Source organism: Myiozetetes cayanensis, unplaced genomic scaffold (assembly GCF_022539395.1).
Source record: "Myiozetetes cayanensis isolate MyiCay16 unplaced genomic scaffold, myiCay2020 scf6-25, whole genome shotgun sequence".
In the NCBI taxonomy this organism is placed as follows: domain Eukaryota; kingdom Metazoa; phylum Chordata; class Aves; order Passeriformes; family Tyrannidae; genus Myiozetetes; species Myiozetetes cayanensis.
The window spans coordinates 8,907,094-8,922,337 of NW_026087853.1; the positions used below are offsets into that span (position 1 = coordinate 8,907,094).

Below are 15,244 nucleotides of genomic sequence, written 5' to 3' on the forward strand. Positions count from 1 at the left end.
ACAAATCCTTCTCCAGAATTCTCCCCTCATTTGAATTAGCAGGGACAGCTTAGAAAAAGAAAACCAAACAGAAGCCCAAACTTAACTGCTAGTTCATACCAGAACAGTAGATTGTCATATTAACCTCCTTTGAATAATTCCACAAAGTAGCACTTGATTCCCCTTTGACATTTGTGGTTAATGTGGTCCTGTGTTGATACATCCATGGCAAAAATGCTAGAAGCTTCCATGGATTCAATGAAAAGCTGGGTGAGCTCCTGAACTGAAGCATAGGAGAGGCAGAGGAACAACCTTTTGCCCAGGAAATCTCTGAGTCACCAACTGTAGCCTGAAACTACCAAGGGCACACGTCACACATGCCCGTTGCTTTGACTTTTCTGCAGGGATCTGCTTTTGACCACTCTTCAGGGTAAGACACTGAGCTGGATGAACCTACAATCTCCCCTAGTACAGCTACTCCTAAATTGTTTTGGCCATAACAAAAGTCAGCTGCAGATTACATAGAATTTCTTTCTTCTTAAAACAGATAGCAAGTCTTCTCCTACAGAGAGAAGGGAAGATTGGCATGTGCTTTTAGAGACGACAGGGAAGAAAAGTAGTGGCAAAACAGGAGACAAAGTAATGGAAATAGCTGAGAAACTTATATTTTCACGCCAGTCCTGGAACAATCTGGAAGGCCAAAAATGACACAAGTTTATAACAAAAACCTACTTATTTTTAATCCAACATAATCCTCATTCCCAAACACCCAGAACAAATTTATATGCAAATGCACCAAACCTTAAAAGGCGTTATTGTCTTTCAGTATTTAAAATTAAATCAAATCCACAAATCCACACATATGCAAAACCAATTCAACCATTTACAACAAAAAGAATTTTAAATTTGTGAATCATAGAATGGTCTGGATGGAAAGGGACCTTAAAGATCAACTAGTTCCAGCTCCCCTTGACATGGGCAGGGACAGCTTCCACTACACCAGATTGCTCAGAGCCCCATCCAAGCTGGCCTTGAACACTTTCAGGGATGGGGCATCCACAGCTTCTCATGGCAACCTGTTCCAGTGCCTCACCACCCTCACATTAAAGAATTTCTGCAGCTCTGTAACAAAAATCAAGGGTTTATATGGAAAGGGAGCCCTTCATTCATCTCTGCCTACCACTGAACTGCTGCTTCTGAAGTTCACTTTTATCAGGCAAACGCAGGTTGAAAATCTTCCAAAATGTAACGTGAACCCATTAGAAAGACAGCACTTACAGTACAACATGGGATGCAGAGGTAGTGAAGATGAAGTCATGTAACTGTGACTTTTTTTTTTAAAAAACAAAACCAACACACTACTTTTACATGAAACAAGCCCTAAACAACCCAGTTTTCACAAGTACCGTATTTAAATAAAAACCAGTAAACTGCCTAAGTGGAAATTACATTTGCACTGAACTCTATCTGTATGTAATCTCAAAAACAACGAGTTTCATCTAATTAAACAAAAAAGCAAAGAAAATGACCAAGTCTGTGCAAGTTGTCGAGGTGACAGCGCAGCAGAAACCAACCTACCTGAGGGGGAAACGGCCACTTGCTGGACTCCATCCTCAAACTTCTGCCAGCGCAGCCCGGCCGCAGGAAGGGCACTGCAGTACAGGCTGCCTCGGTAGTCCAGGCACCAAATGTACTTTTCTGAAACAACCAGGCTCAGGATGCCATAACCAGGGCCAGAGTACCCCATCCAGCTCTCTGCAAACTAAAAACTGCACAGTCAGAACAGTGTCAGGTGACTTCCAACTGCACAAGAAAACAGGTATATAAGTACAGCACCTCCCATGTTTTGATTAAAAAACGCTGAACTTAAGAACCTTAAGTAACCTTAATCGATGAATAAATTCGCCTTGTGTAAAATAAAAACTACACCTGTCAGTGTTCTCTAATGTACTGCACAATAAGACTGCTAGAACAACAGCTTTAGCAAAAAAACAAACCCCTCCACACTGTCATCCACCTCCAAAAAGTGGAAAATCTCCTCTTATTAGTTAAAGAGCGCACACTTAAAGTAAATGGCAAGTGCAAAAAAGGAATACATAAAAAGCTACAGTCTGTCTGTGGTGCAGGAAATTATTCATTGTCTAGGAAGTGATGAGCAAAGGGAACAAGACAGCTGGCGTGCAGAGACAGCTAAATACCCAACTCCAGCACTCTCTGTATGGTACAGGAGCCATGTCTTGCACAAGTTTGGTTTGCAGGCTGCTATTTGAAATTCTGATGGCTTGCGTGAGGTGAACTCAAGCACTGCACACACGACCTGCAGTGTAAGGATCAGTGGAGCCTTTCTGAACATGCCAGAGTGAAAGAACACTGTAACTTGAATCTAGAAGCCTTCTACACTTTGGGCTGCAGTTGTTACTAGACTGGACACCACCAACTTGTAACTCAGCCTTTATGAACAAATATTCAGTTACTTTCAATTCAAGGCTGTTACAGATCTAAGAAACAAATCCCACAGATCTAAGAAACCCCTCACTTAGAAGAACTGCATTTCCTTCTTCACAGACTTCTGCTAAAAATTCCAGTAATTCTGTCAATTTGGCAGATTTTAAAATTAATTTTAGTACTTCTTTTCTACAATCTGATGAGAATTACTATTTCTGGAAATGTTCGCCCACAAAATAACAATGAAGGAAAGAGGGATAACAGAAAAAAGAAACTGTCAGTGTTTTAAACAGTACTAACTGCTAGCTAGGGCACAGAGACTAATCCTTATTTTGAGTATTTACAAGTAAAATAACCCTTAAGCAAGAGCCAGCCACATGAGATAATCAGCATTATCTCCCACGAAGTCAGCTGAATTTGGGAACAGCATTCACACAGAATTTGGGCTATTGGAGACCCAAACAACGTGCAGCACTTGAGCACGACTTGGTTTTACTGTTCACTCTTTAATGGATGGTTTTCTAACATCATTTTTGTTGAGTTGGGAATAATACAGCCAGAGCAGTTTCTCTGCATTGTAAGCACACGTCGCCCTTTCTGAAAGCAGATACATCAGATTTCCTAAGAGTTACAATATGCGTTGCTTTGGGCTTTTTGCTTTCCTTGTTTACTTGAATGAAGTGAAAAAAAAATAAAAATTGCTCTCTGTAGATTTAAAGGACAGTAATTACAGGAGCTCCGCTTTTGAAAAGCTGTTTCTTTGGAATTAAAAGGTACTTTAACTAAACTGCAAACAAATACCTGATCAGATTTCAGCAGCACCATTTCATCAGCGCTTATCTTGGCCACATCCTGTGAACCAGGCACAGCACCAGCGTCAGGCACGCTGGTCTCCGAGGACGAATACGGTAATCCATGGCCATAAATATCCTCTTCGTCACTTGAGGCAGATTTCTCAGCCTTACTTTCATGACTGTCTGCTACCCATTCAGCAGTGCTGGAACTAGATTTAGCTTTGATTGCACTTTCAAAATTCCATCCAGAAATGGAAGTGTTATCTGAACAGACATCGTTAGAGATGTCAAAGTGGAGTGTAGAAGGGTCTGACAGAGCGCTGTGGATTAGGGACAGCTCCTGTTGGTCTTCTCTACCAGTTTCATCACTTTCCTTTGGTGTCAGTGATGTCTGAACACCAAGTGTATGGTCACATTCCAAAAATGTCTGATCTGCAAGGTCTGGCCCTTCAAAAGACTTTTCAGTATCCTGCAGCTTCATTTTATCCAAATCTTCATCTATTTTACACAACGTAGGAAAGTCCTGCTCCTCCTCTTGGCTCAGCTTTCCAGGACAGCATTCGTTGCTTGCAGAAACCACACTACCATTATATTCACCATCAACACTGCTTGTCAAGTCTTCTGTGAGGATCAGAGGAGATTCAGATGTCAAAGTGTCTATAATAGCTGAAGTACCCATGCCACTGTCACTGTTTGGAAGTTTCTGCAAATCAACGACCTCTCCATTTTCTTCATTAATTAGTACAGTTGCCGACTCAGGAGACTGCAGGACACTGAAAGTTTCTGAACCGTTATCTTCTTGCAAGATTGTATGGGACTCCATACTGAACATGCTTTCCTGATCTGGAGATCCAGTGCTCAAATGATCAATGCTGCCACTCATTATGCTGGAGGTCATGGAAAAGGAGTCTGCATTCAATGAATGGGGACTGTCACCAGAAAGCTGACGCTCATAAATTGGGGTGCCTTCCAGAGAGCTGTGGTTTTTCCTTGTCCCACTTTCTGTTCTCACACACACACACACACAAAAAAAAAAAAAAAAAAAAAAAAGATAGGAGGGTAAATAATATTAATACAATCAAATTCCAATGCAAAGTAAGAAATTAAAGTATTTTTATAACTAGAACAGAGCTAAATCTAAATTTTGACATACTGATTTTCTTTTTCAACTTTAACACTAAATGATACATATAAAGCCAAAAAAAAAATCTTAACAGCAAAACATTTTCAGGTTGTAACACCATAACAGTAAACAATTAAAATAATCAAGTACTCACACTATTTTAGCAAACTAAAAACAATGGCTAAGAAAGACACTGTCAAATATTCAGAATAGGATTAATAGACATTACACAATTCCAACATAAAACAGGAAGCAGAGTCCACTCCATGCTGCCATTAGAACTTTGAGCATGTTTAAATGAAGCAAAACAAAATTAAAGGAATAAAACAGATAGGTCCAAAAAGCCATAATCAATTTATCACTTTCAAAACAGGCTTTCATCTGAAACAGAAATGGCCCACCACAACCCTTCGATTATTTCAGAAGCATGACAATACCACCTAAGCAAAGCACGCCAAACACACCCACTCTCCCCTGTGAAGCATCAGGAGTGACCATTAACAAGCAGTGCCAGGGAAAGTTCTGCCAGACCTACCCTGTTTCTTCTTCCTTTTCTTTTTCACTTTAATTGGCTTTACAATGAGTTCTTGATCAAAATCTTCAGAGCTGATGGTGCTGAACCGTTGTGAAGAAAGCTGACCTTCTCTCTGAGCTTCTGAAAGTTGGTCTGCACACATCATAAAGCTCGAGCCACTGTCCACAGAGTTCACAGAACTGCTCCTGCTTCGTGATTCACTCACTACAGAGCAGCCCCTTTTCCTGGTTTCATTGCTCAAGTCTCCCATTCTGTCAAAACTTTTCTCAGACAGCGTTGGAGTTTCCAGATCATCTTTCACTGAAGAACCGTTTTTATCACCAGCAACTGAAGGGGAAGTTACCATTTTTTTATCTGTTTCCACTGAAGGGCTGGATGATACAGATGAAACTACTGATGATGGGGTCAGCAATTTAGGACTCGTATCTGTTAAAGAATTCAATAATTTTGAATTTGCATCTGAAACTGTCCAAAAGAAGAGTATAAATACTAGTTCAAGAATAAATACTAACATCAGGTGAGTAGTTCTTGGAGAGTATTGAGAGAAAAGAATCTTTATGCAAAAACAAAATTTCTAAGTTCACAAAATTGTAAAGACATATATATATATATTTGCAGACACATGCAATGTAAACTTCCTGTAAGTTAATCTATATGAAAACATTTTAGTAAAATCAATCCCCCAAACTCTGTATGAAGCTTCTATTAGTAAAATTCTGAATTTATGTTTATGTATAAAGAAAGTACAGGTCTGCAGCTTGGAAGACAGAACTGTATCACAAACTGAAGTGCCATCCTATATCATTACCTTCCTCATTCAAACATTCAGTAGCTTGGAAAAAAATTAAGGAAAACTACCAGATAAACTGCTGTGGTGATTAGAATAAGACATAATTCAAGAAGGCTCCTTGCAAACTATACTTAGAAGTTGAGATTAAAATAATCAACAGTCTCTAAGTCTGTGAGTAAAGAACTACTTAAATGACTAAAGCTATCACTAACATGCAGTGATAATAAAGTTAAGTTCTCCAGCATTCAATGAGACTTCATTGCATATTAACTAGCATTTTTCCAAAACAAAGCTAAGATGGAGTATTTTAAATGCACTAGCAGTCTCTTCCAGAGAGTTCTAGTAACATAAATGCTGAACTTAGATGGCAACAAATACGAAAATAAACTCTCAAATTCTTTTTGGAACTTCAGAGAGCATTCTTTCGGTTTATTTGTCAGTTCTCTCTTTTTCATTGTGAGGAAGGCTGAGATTTTCTCCAGAATGTGGGTGGTGACAGTTGGCACAGAATCAACAATTCAGCTATTGAGACTGACTAGTAAAGGGATAACCATGATCAGGAATCCAAACTGCTTCAGTGTCATGGTTCAGAATAAGATCTCAAATGCGCAGATTAGAGATTCCTCATTAGGATAATGCTGATCCATTCTCAAAAAAAGGGAATCATATTTAATTTCTTAATGCCCCCATTCTCACTACAGCCAAAAGAGCAGATAAGCAGATAAACCAGATTTCTAAATATAATCTGTTAAAAGGGACAGGCAACTCTACAGAACCTGGTAGGTTTTTGCAATACTGTGAAGGGCTTTGTGTGGGTTTGTTTTGTTTTGGGTTGTTTTTGTTGGTTTTGGGTTTTTTGGGTTTATAATAAAAAGGTACTACAGGCACCATGTTCCATGAGGTACATACTAAAGCTTACTAATCTATACAAACCTATTGATGATAGTCCTTCAGGTCTACTTGAAATTCTTATGATGTCTCTATCTCCCTTTAAGAGAAAAATCTCATTGTTGGTACAGGACACGGACACAATATCACCATATCCTTCCAAGCCACCAATCAAAGCCTATAAAGAGTCAATATAGAAACAAATAATTCGCATCAGATTAACACACTGTTTGCAAAACATAGTACACAACAAAAGTGTTCACTGGATTTTAATCAACGTATGCAGTTGATTAAAATATAATGCAGTTGATTAACATATACAGGATAAAGACATTTATCTTATCAAAAAGAAAGAAAATAGAAAAAAGCAAGAGGAAAGAGTCCTTTAATAACAACGTAACTCATTTTTATACTAACTTCAATTCCGAAGATATATTCACTTTCTCTGTGCAACTAGCAGCAACAATATAACAACTTCAGGAATACACAATTTCGTGGCAGAAGAATGCCACAGTACAAATCTCTAATACCATTTAGACAAAAAGATATTAGGTTGCATTCACTTCCATATGCACTGTTAGCAAGACAAAATCAACCACTCCTCACTCCATACCAAATGAAATGTAATACATGGGTTTTTGCAGACACCAATGATAGTAGAAGGGAAAAAATAAATAGTTTCAAGCAGCTTTTTTAAGCATAAAAAATCCTTTTGCATTAATTACTAGATTTTAAATTTCTAGATTTAGATGCTTTGCTAAGCATCAGAATTGATTATGATGTCAACACCTCAACTGAAAACTTTAAATATATCTAGTTTTCATATACAACATATCAAGCTAGTTTGTGGGTGTATCATTGCAGTAACAACTTGAAAAGGGAGAGAATAAAGTCTTTTTTTTGTCATTTTAAGTAAGCAGTTAAACCACAGAAGTATAATGGATAACCCAAACAATGTCTCACGGCACAGCATGAACAAAAACAAGAAAGAAATAAAACATGCACCCACAAGGTTTATCTACCTGGTTCACAGTGTCCAGTAAGTAGATGCTGTATTCATTCCAGGTCAGTACCCACCCTTCTCGGAAAAAGCACGAAACAAGCCCAAGGTGTTTCTCTGGAGAGCTGTAACTTCCTCTGTCAGGTGGTTCCAAACGAGGATACAGTTCAAAAGTTTTTATCCCTCCAGCAAATACATCTTTTAATATGAATGTGGCCTGAACAGTTCCGTGAACATCAGACTTCCAGAGACGAAGCCCAGGTCTGGCAGCAAATAGTGTCAGGTCACTCTGTTTGCACAGACCAGGTATAAAACATGCTCCAAACTTGCCACTGCTAAAATGCAAAAGAACGTAATTTAAAAGCTATATACTCAACTTAGAAACAATTTTTGAGACTAATGGTACAAATTTACAACTGCAATTTATCAAAAAGAAAAGTCTTTGATTAAAATATTCAGTCAAATGTCCAAAGTTAGATACAGTTAGACAAGAGCGGTGCTTTCAAACAACAGTTTCCCCTCAGCTTTGGATGCCAGACACTACATCAATTAGGCAAATTAAATGGTTCTTCCTAATAAGCTTCGTAGCCTTAATGGCACTATGTCCATCTCAGAAAGATCCTACTATGCATCATCTCTCTCCCAGAATAAAAACCAAGCAAAATACTACCAAACAAGGCTAAGGAACTGACAACCTCTGCTTGCCAGAAGCATGGAACAGACCTCAGCTTCTTCAGACCTCATCTCTCATACACTGAAACAGCATTGCTACCACCTAAAAAAACCCTCTTACTATTCATACCCCTGGACAGATATATCACAGACCCTCTTTCAAGTGTCAGTGTCCTCTATTTACAGATACAGTTAGTCATGCTGTTCTAGGACTGGGTTCCCTCTTCCTTCATATCCGAGAGAGATTACACAATAGAAGATGTCAAAGCCACACAACAAGTTCCTAGTTTTCAAGTCAAATTAGGTGCTTTCTATACATTTTCTCTTTTAATAAATTCACTTCAGAGTATAAGAAAAATTGGAATATTGACTTGCTTTTAGCATCAAATATTTCATTACCCATTAGACAGAGCTGATTACAATGCTTGCTCACACCAAGTCACAGTAAACCAAGAGGGACAGCGGAGGAAGTTTGGCAGTGATTTCACCTTAAACTATGAGAATACATCTTAAAATATTTTTGCATAATAGTGCCTTGAAAATACGATTGTCACACGTTTGCAAACACGTACTTTCTAATTAGGTAGAATTGTCATTTCATGCTCAATCACACATAGCTACTGTAATTAACTTTGTATGAGCAGACTGCTATGTTATATTAATTTCATTGCTTAGATCAATCTCTCTGTAGTCCACTCTGAAATGCTAGCATTAATAGATGTGCCTGCATCAAAATTTTATGAGGGTTACTTTTTTCTGGGCTGTGTTCCAACTTGGTTGACGGATTTCTCTTCTGTGTAAAAAAGTAGAGTGCGTTGTAAAGTAGAGACAAGCAGCACCTTCTGGTTGTAATCCAACTGGACAATCGAAGATGGCTCTTCCAATACAAGGCTGGAGTTGCAAATACCCTTTCAAAGATACACACAATTAACAAGAGTCAAACCTTCCTAAATATACAAGGTAGTGACTAACTCTCCAAAGAAATTTATAAGCCCAAGAGAAAACAAACAAACAAACAAAAGCTTTTGAACTCCGGTTGCCCAAAGGTCACTTAATAAACATGGAGTTCATTTATGTAGGCAAGAGGGGAGTTAGACTGTGTATGCCACAGTGGCACACACCATGAAATTCAGTTTCTCTTGGAATATCAGCTAACACATTTCACTTGAAATCAACAGAAGCTCCATGACACATTTTCTTCCACTGCCAGGTCATACAATGCTGAGACAATCGTTACGTTTGGCGATGTAAACCTTTCTGTCAAATCACAAGAGGGACAGTCACACATAAATTAGGACAGATGTTGTCTAAATGTTTCTCCCATATACAAATTCAAATTAGAATTTGTTTTGTTAATGTCCCAGCTCTGCATAATGAACAAGATGTTAGAAAAATTCCATTTACTGGTAACATGCATGTGAGGCCAGCAGCACCCAGATATTAGTTTCATTCTACACTCCAGGCACAGATGCTGAACAATTCTGGGAAAAGGACCTCATCCATCAAGTCACATCCTTCAAAAGTACCCTTTCCAAATGAAAGAGAAAGCAGTGGCTGAAACTTGAAGGAAGATATGGTAGTTATTTCAGACAGAAACTTGAAAAATGAGAAAGATCACTACTTCTTCTAATAGACATTACTTTTTAAAAAAGGTAAGGCAGTTGTGAAGGATATCCAGTGGTTGTCATGCTGGCTGTGCACACACTTGGCCAAGTGTACACATACCAATAAAGCCATCCAATTAAATGCATGACACTAGGCAATTAACTAACTGCTAAATACATAAACACACAAGCATTCTTTCAGGAAAGTGTAAATGTGAATTAAGGTCTCTACAACAAATGCTCACCTGGTCTAAGTCTAGGGCAGAGTACACAATCTTTCCTTTGTCATCTCCAGAGAATAATTTCATTCCATTGGGACTCCAAGCTAAAGCTGTAATGCTGCTTTTGTGGATGCCAGCAACATCAAATCTCCGGAGCTGTGAAACAATACCAAAGCAATACAGGAACGAGGTGAAGAGAAAATGGAGGCACAAAGCATATTCAGTGACTCTTGCCTGATTTAACTGGAGATCAAGTACAAAAGTGGAGGTCATCCTAATGTTTATTTAGCACAAAAAACCCTAAAGAAACAATCCCAAAACCCCACCACTGAATAGATCAGCCAGTTATTACACAGGAGAAATCTGTCAAAAGCATATTTGATTAAATACATTTTTTGTAATGTAAAGCATGCTTAAAGAGTATTGTTTCTTTCAGCTTAACATATGAAGCCTAAAACATATTCACAGATACTTAATCAGGCAAAACTTGCTGGGTTTCACTATTACAAAGAATCACAGTAACACTCTACTAGGATTGGCCATACTAAACCTCACAGAAGTTTAGCCAAAGCAAAGATTTACCTGTTTGTTTCTTCCAGGTAATGAAGACACGAGCTGAAAAACTGCAACCCGACCTGAGGCTGTACCAACAGCAACCAGATCATCAAAACAACTCAGCAGCTTTACAAAAGTAATAGATTCACACTTCCCCTGTTGAAACAAACCATACCAAGAACTCACAGAGTGAACGAGACACAAACAGGAGCTCAGTTCTGAGCAACTCAGCTTCATCAGAAGAGACAACAGCAAATGTTGGTATTTACCTCAAAATTGTATTTTTTCATCTGGTTTAACTGTCTGCAGTAGAGATAAAGCATCCCAATACTGCTCCCCACAGCAATGTAGTCTCCATTGGTATCAAGTGCTGTGAGGTACACCACAATAGAGCGAAAGCCTTTTTGGATCTTTGTAGGAATGGCATTGAGGAGATAATATAAGGGACAAAATTCCTTAAATATAACCGGTGGAGCCACAGATGCCATAGCAAGGATTTGCACCAGCAATTTTAAGGCTGAAATAAACACATCTACTCGACCACATAAGGAAATCTGAAAGGCAAAAGCAAAATACATGCCATTAACTTGTTTGAAGAGAGTGAAAGGTTAACAGAGAGCCACCATTTAGCGAGTAAGGACTAAAAAATTCTCAGTTTTAGCTTTGTATAAAGAAAAAGCAAGCTAAACTCTTGTAGTGAGTGTAGCTATTCTTAGAAGAACTTTCTTCTTAACAATTAAGTATATTTCTCAGAACATCTAAGGATGCATGGTAACCACTAAATATGGGATAACCACTTTTTCTAGCAGCTGTAAGCTTGTCAAAGTTGAGTTCAGATGCAGTATTTCTTCTCCTCTGCCTGGTGAAAGAACCACAAGGCCTCTGACACAGAACAGCCCATGTGATACATTTCTTCATCTATCTGCAACCTCTACCCTCGATCCAACCAGTGTCAAGAGCATGGGACATTCACTGTGTCAGACAGTGATGTAAGATCAAAGCAGCAAATCAGTGTTTGTGCTCCACTCCTTAAGGCCCCACAGCCCAAGAAAAAACATGGCTGAGAAACAACTCAGTTAAAGCTACATCTGCTATATAATCGAATAATAACCAAAACATAAAACTAGCGTGGTAGGAAAGGGGCAAAGCAAAGATCGAAGAAATCCCATTTTGACAGACTCAGGAAAATATCCATGTAGCAACTGAATTTAGAAAGATAAGAAGCAAACAGAAAAAAACTACCATATGCCCATGTTTCCTTTTATGGATAAGCAAATAATTTCATGCTTGTGAGCGACACTGTAAATATACTTAGGGGACAATATCTAAGAATAATGAAAACAAAGAGTCTGTTTGCCTTCTTTGAGGAGAAAAAAAATGTAGCCATAGCTCATCACAGTAACAACATCCTGGTTTCGCCAGAAAAAGCTGCTCTGACAATGACAAACTTAAAAATATTCAAAATACTTATTTAAACTCAGAATTTTTCTCATTGCAACAACCTTGACAAGAACACTTTGCAGCAGTTCTCCTCATGGATGACTTTGAAATATGGAAAAGAAACGAAACCTTCACTTCTAGAATTTTATTTTGCTGTGAGCAAGACCAATCAACAGAACTGTTTAGAATCTGCCAAAAATACCTGCAGTTTTCCAAGAAAAGAATTTTGAATTTCTGTAAAGTCAAAAGCCTTTTACGGTCATTTACAGTCTTAATGTTGAAGATTTTCTTCAGCTTCAGCAAACTTATAACTTCCTTAGAGAAATGAAAAACAGAAATCTACCAATTGACACTAGAAACACTTCTAAATACTTAAAATTATTCCGTGAAGTACCCCTACTGGAATTTGTGATATATCCTATTGTGCCTAGTTTTAAGTTCTCTAAGGATGGCAAATGGTATTTGTTTGGCAGTTTCACACAATGCTTACAGTGTATATCAACTAAATTAGAAAAAAAAAAAAGTTGCTCTGGTTTCATATCTCCATTACTGTGAAAAGTTCAGATGTCTCAATTTTCAAACTATTTCAGTTACTGTGCAAGAGGATTCAGCACAAGGGCTTTGGGCCCTTGCTATCAACATACAATTCCACTAAATCCAAAGGGATTGTTTGCATGACATTACCCATGCAAGCCCATGTCAGACAAGACTGCAGGAATAAAGACTGGTTACTGGGCTCGTATTTTATCTGTTACAAAAACTGCCAGTAACTAAGCTAGCACCCATTATTAGATGTTATTAATTGTGATAATTTTTACTGCTTGCTAGAGCTTAGAAATCAATTCTACTCCCTCCAGTGTTTACTAACCTCTCATGACACCCATTTCACAAAATATCACAGAGATTTGCTGATTCATGTGTCAAAACTATTTCTGAATGAAGAGTTCCTTTCAGAGATGTTTTCTAGGTTAACAGATAACCCCACTGCATCACAACTCTTTCACAATGTTTTCACACAGCATCTATTTTCCATGCTATTCCACTATATTAGATCTCCTGCCCATTCCTTCAGCACTTACTACTTTCCATCTGGAGTCAACCAAATAAAAAGAGAACCCACTGCTAAAGTGTCTCATTTGCTGTTCTAAATAAGTTGTTTTGCAAGTTTAGTAATTTTGCTAGTTCAGGGTCTTTTATTCTTTTTTTTTCCTTTTTTTCTGATAGAATAAAACCCAGTCCTGAGTCTCACATGTACAAATCTCCCTCTGTCTAGTCCAGCTTCCACCATTACCCAGCTACTGTCTCATGAATTTCATGTATTTTGTTTTTCCAAGTCCCCTTTGCAAGTCCTACAATTCGCATCTATCAGCATCCAAAGCTGCCCAACTGTCAAAGGACCTTCCAAGTCCTCAGAATTTATCCTCTCTGTTTCCATCACTTCCTCTTCCAGCACAGCTAAACCATTAAAAACTTTGTAATTCATTACAAACTATGGAAATATGTATTTGGAAATTTGTATTATCAAGAAAAAGACTATTACTCTTTCCTCTACAACAAGTCTATCTGCAACCTGATGCATGTTTTGTAAGTTTACATTCAATTAAAAAAAAAAAAAAAAAAAAAGGAAAATCTGGTAGGGTTTTTCTTCCCACCCACAGAAAACAATAGAAGAAATTATTTCTTGTCACATACTAAGTTAAATTTAAAAACTGCTGTTAGGTTAGGGTTCTCACTCTTCATAAAAAATACAATCTTTTTTCAATATTCTCTGACAGCAAAACTGTAATGAAATGAAATCCTTTTTTTCTCTATAATCCATTCACCCTGTGAAATCAAGAAAGGTAAAAATTTATTCATAAACTATCATTTCTTGCCATCATATACAAATTAGTTTCATCTTGAGTGTTTTTACAGACTAACAGAACACTTGCACTGCTCGTGTAAAAACACGTAACTAAAAGCTCAAACCCATGACTTTACTAAAAATACTACTAATTAAGTAATTTTATCTATATAAAACAAATGTACAGGAGACTAGAAAATTTCCCATGTGGCCTATACATTCAAAACACCTGCACAAATGCCACAATTCTCTGCTTTTGATTCTAAAGTCTTCAATATCCTCTAATGACAGCTGTGTATCACATGTAGTCTCTTCCTCTTCATTAACAGCTTTAGGATTAATTGTTATCTGTTTTTCCTACCTCATTAATCCAAGGCAAACAGGGGATATAATCTATTTTCTCAGGCAGATTTTGGAACTGGATGTGTATATTCCCTCTGTTCACTCAGCCACAGTTATTCGGAAGTACAAAACAGCCGTACGGGGCAAATCAGCTTGTGCTAAGCAGCTGTCCTGCAGCAGAGATAAAGTGGAGAAAAATACCACATCAAAAACAATCACCAGTCCTTCCTTCTCATCTCATGAAGTTCACAACAAGCTTTCAAATACTGCGTTCAAGGCCATGTTTTGAAAAGCAGAATTTGTTATTTCATTTTCTCTGGTCTCACAGACAGGAATAAGGTTCAGCGCTGCCTGACAGAGGCAACTAAAGCGAGAGATAATCCTGTGGTTCAGCAGACAGGCAGTGGTTAAAGGTTCAGTGCCAGGGTATGCCACAGATGGACTGCAGGAAGCTAAAGCTGTCACTGCATTTCTCTGAGCCCAAGTGTCCTGTTTGTACTAGAGGGACAACAGCTCCATTGGGGTTTTTTTAATCTTAGGCATAAAAACTTACATTTAAGTTCTTCAGAGCATAGACAAACTCACATCTATGACCATAGCTAAACACAACAGCCTCTGTTCTCAAGTAGATCCTACCAACTGAAGACTAAAGCTGTTTTCTTTTTTTTTCTAATACTGCACACACTTTTAGCCCCAGAGCAGGGTACCTGAGTGCCATATCACCAGAGTTTTTTACAGCAAACTGCTGCCAAGTAGAGGGCAGATGCACACCCCACTGAAGGAGCTCTGATTTCTTGTGTCCTGTGCTCAGGCAAATGACCAGCAGCACACAGGTCACGGTTACCTGATTAACACACACGTTGCTTTATACAACTTGTGAATTTTTGGCTCAAATGAGGTTTATTTTCTCTTTGAAATAACAAAAAATAGACTGTAAAACCAATAAACAAACATAGATGAAAGAGATAGAAAGGATAGAAAACGTAGAACTCGGGGTCATTGTGCATCATAGT

At 38.1% G+C, this 15,244-nt stretch overlaps 1 protein-coding gene across 1 annotated transcript in view; it reads right to left on the reverse strand.

Moving 5' to 3' along the window:
- TECPR2 (tectonin beta-propeller repeat containing 2) overlaps window positions 1-15,244 on the reverse strand; it is a 43,458-nt gene that overhangs the window by 27,238 nt on the left and 976 nt on the right. The window contains exons 2-11 of the mRNA XM_050335426.1: window positions 14,251-14,402; window positions 10,876-11,160; window positions 10,634-10,762; window positions 10,076-10,207; window positions 8,977-9,134; window positions 7,577-7,889; window positions 6,600-6,732; window positions 4,877-5,302; window positions 3,226-4,220; window positions 1,558-1,741 (exon numbers count right to left, since the gene is read on the reverse strand). Of these exons, the coding sequence (XP_050191383.1) occupies window positions 1,558-1,741; window positions 3,226-4,220; window positions 4,877-5,302; window positions 6,600-6,732; window positions 7,577-7,889; window positions 8,977-9,134; window positions 10,076-10,207; window positions 10,634-10,762; window positions 10,876-11,094 (2,689 nt within the window). The 5' untranslated portion in view covers window positions 11,095-11,160; window positions 14,251-14,402. The remainder of the gene's footprint in view (window positions 1-1,557; window positions 1,742-3,225; window positions 4,221-4,876; window positions 5,303-6,599; window positions 6,733-7,576; window positions 7,890-8,976; window positions 9,135-10,075; window positions 10,208-10,633; window positions 10,763-10,875; window positions 11,161-14,250; window positions 14,403-15,244) is intronic.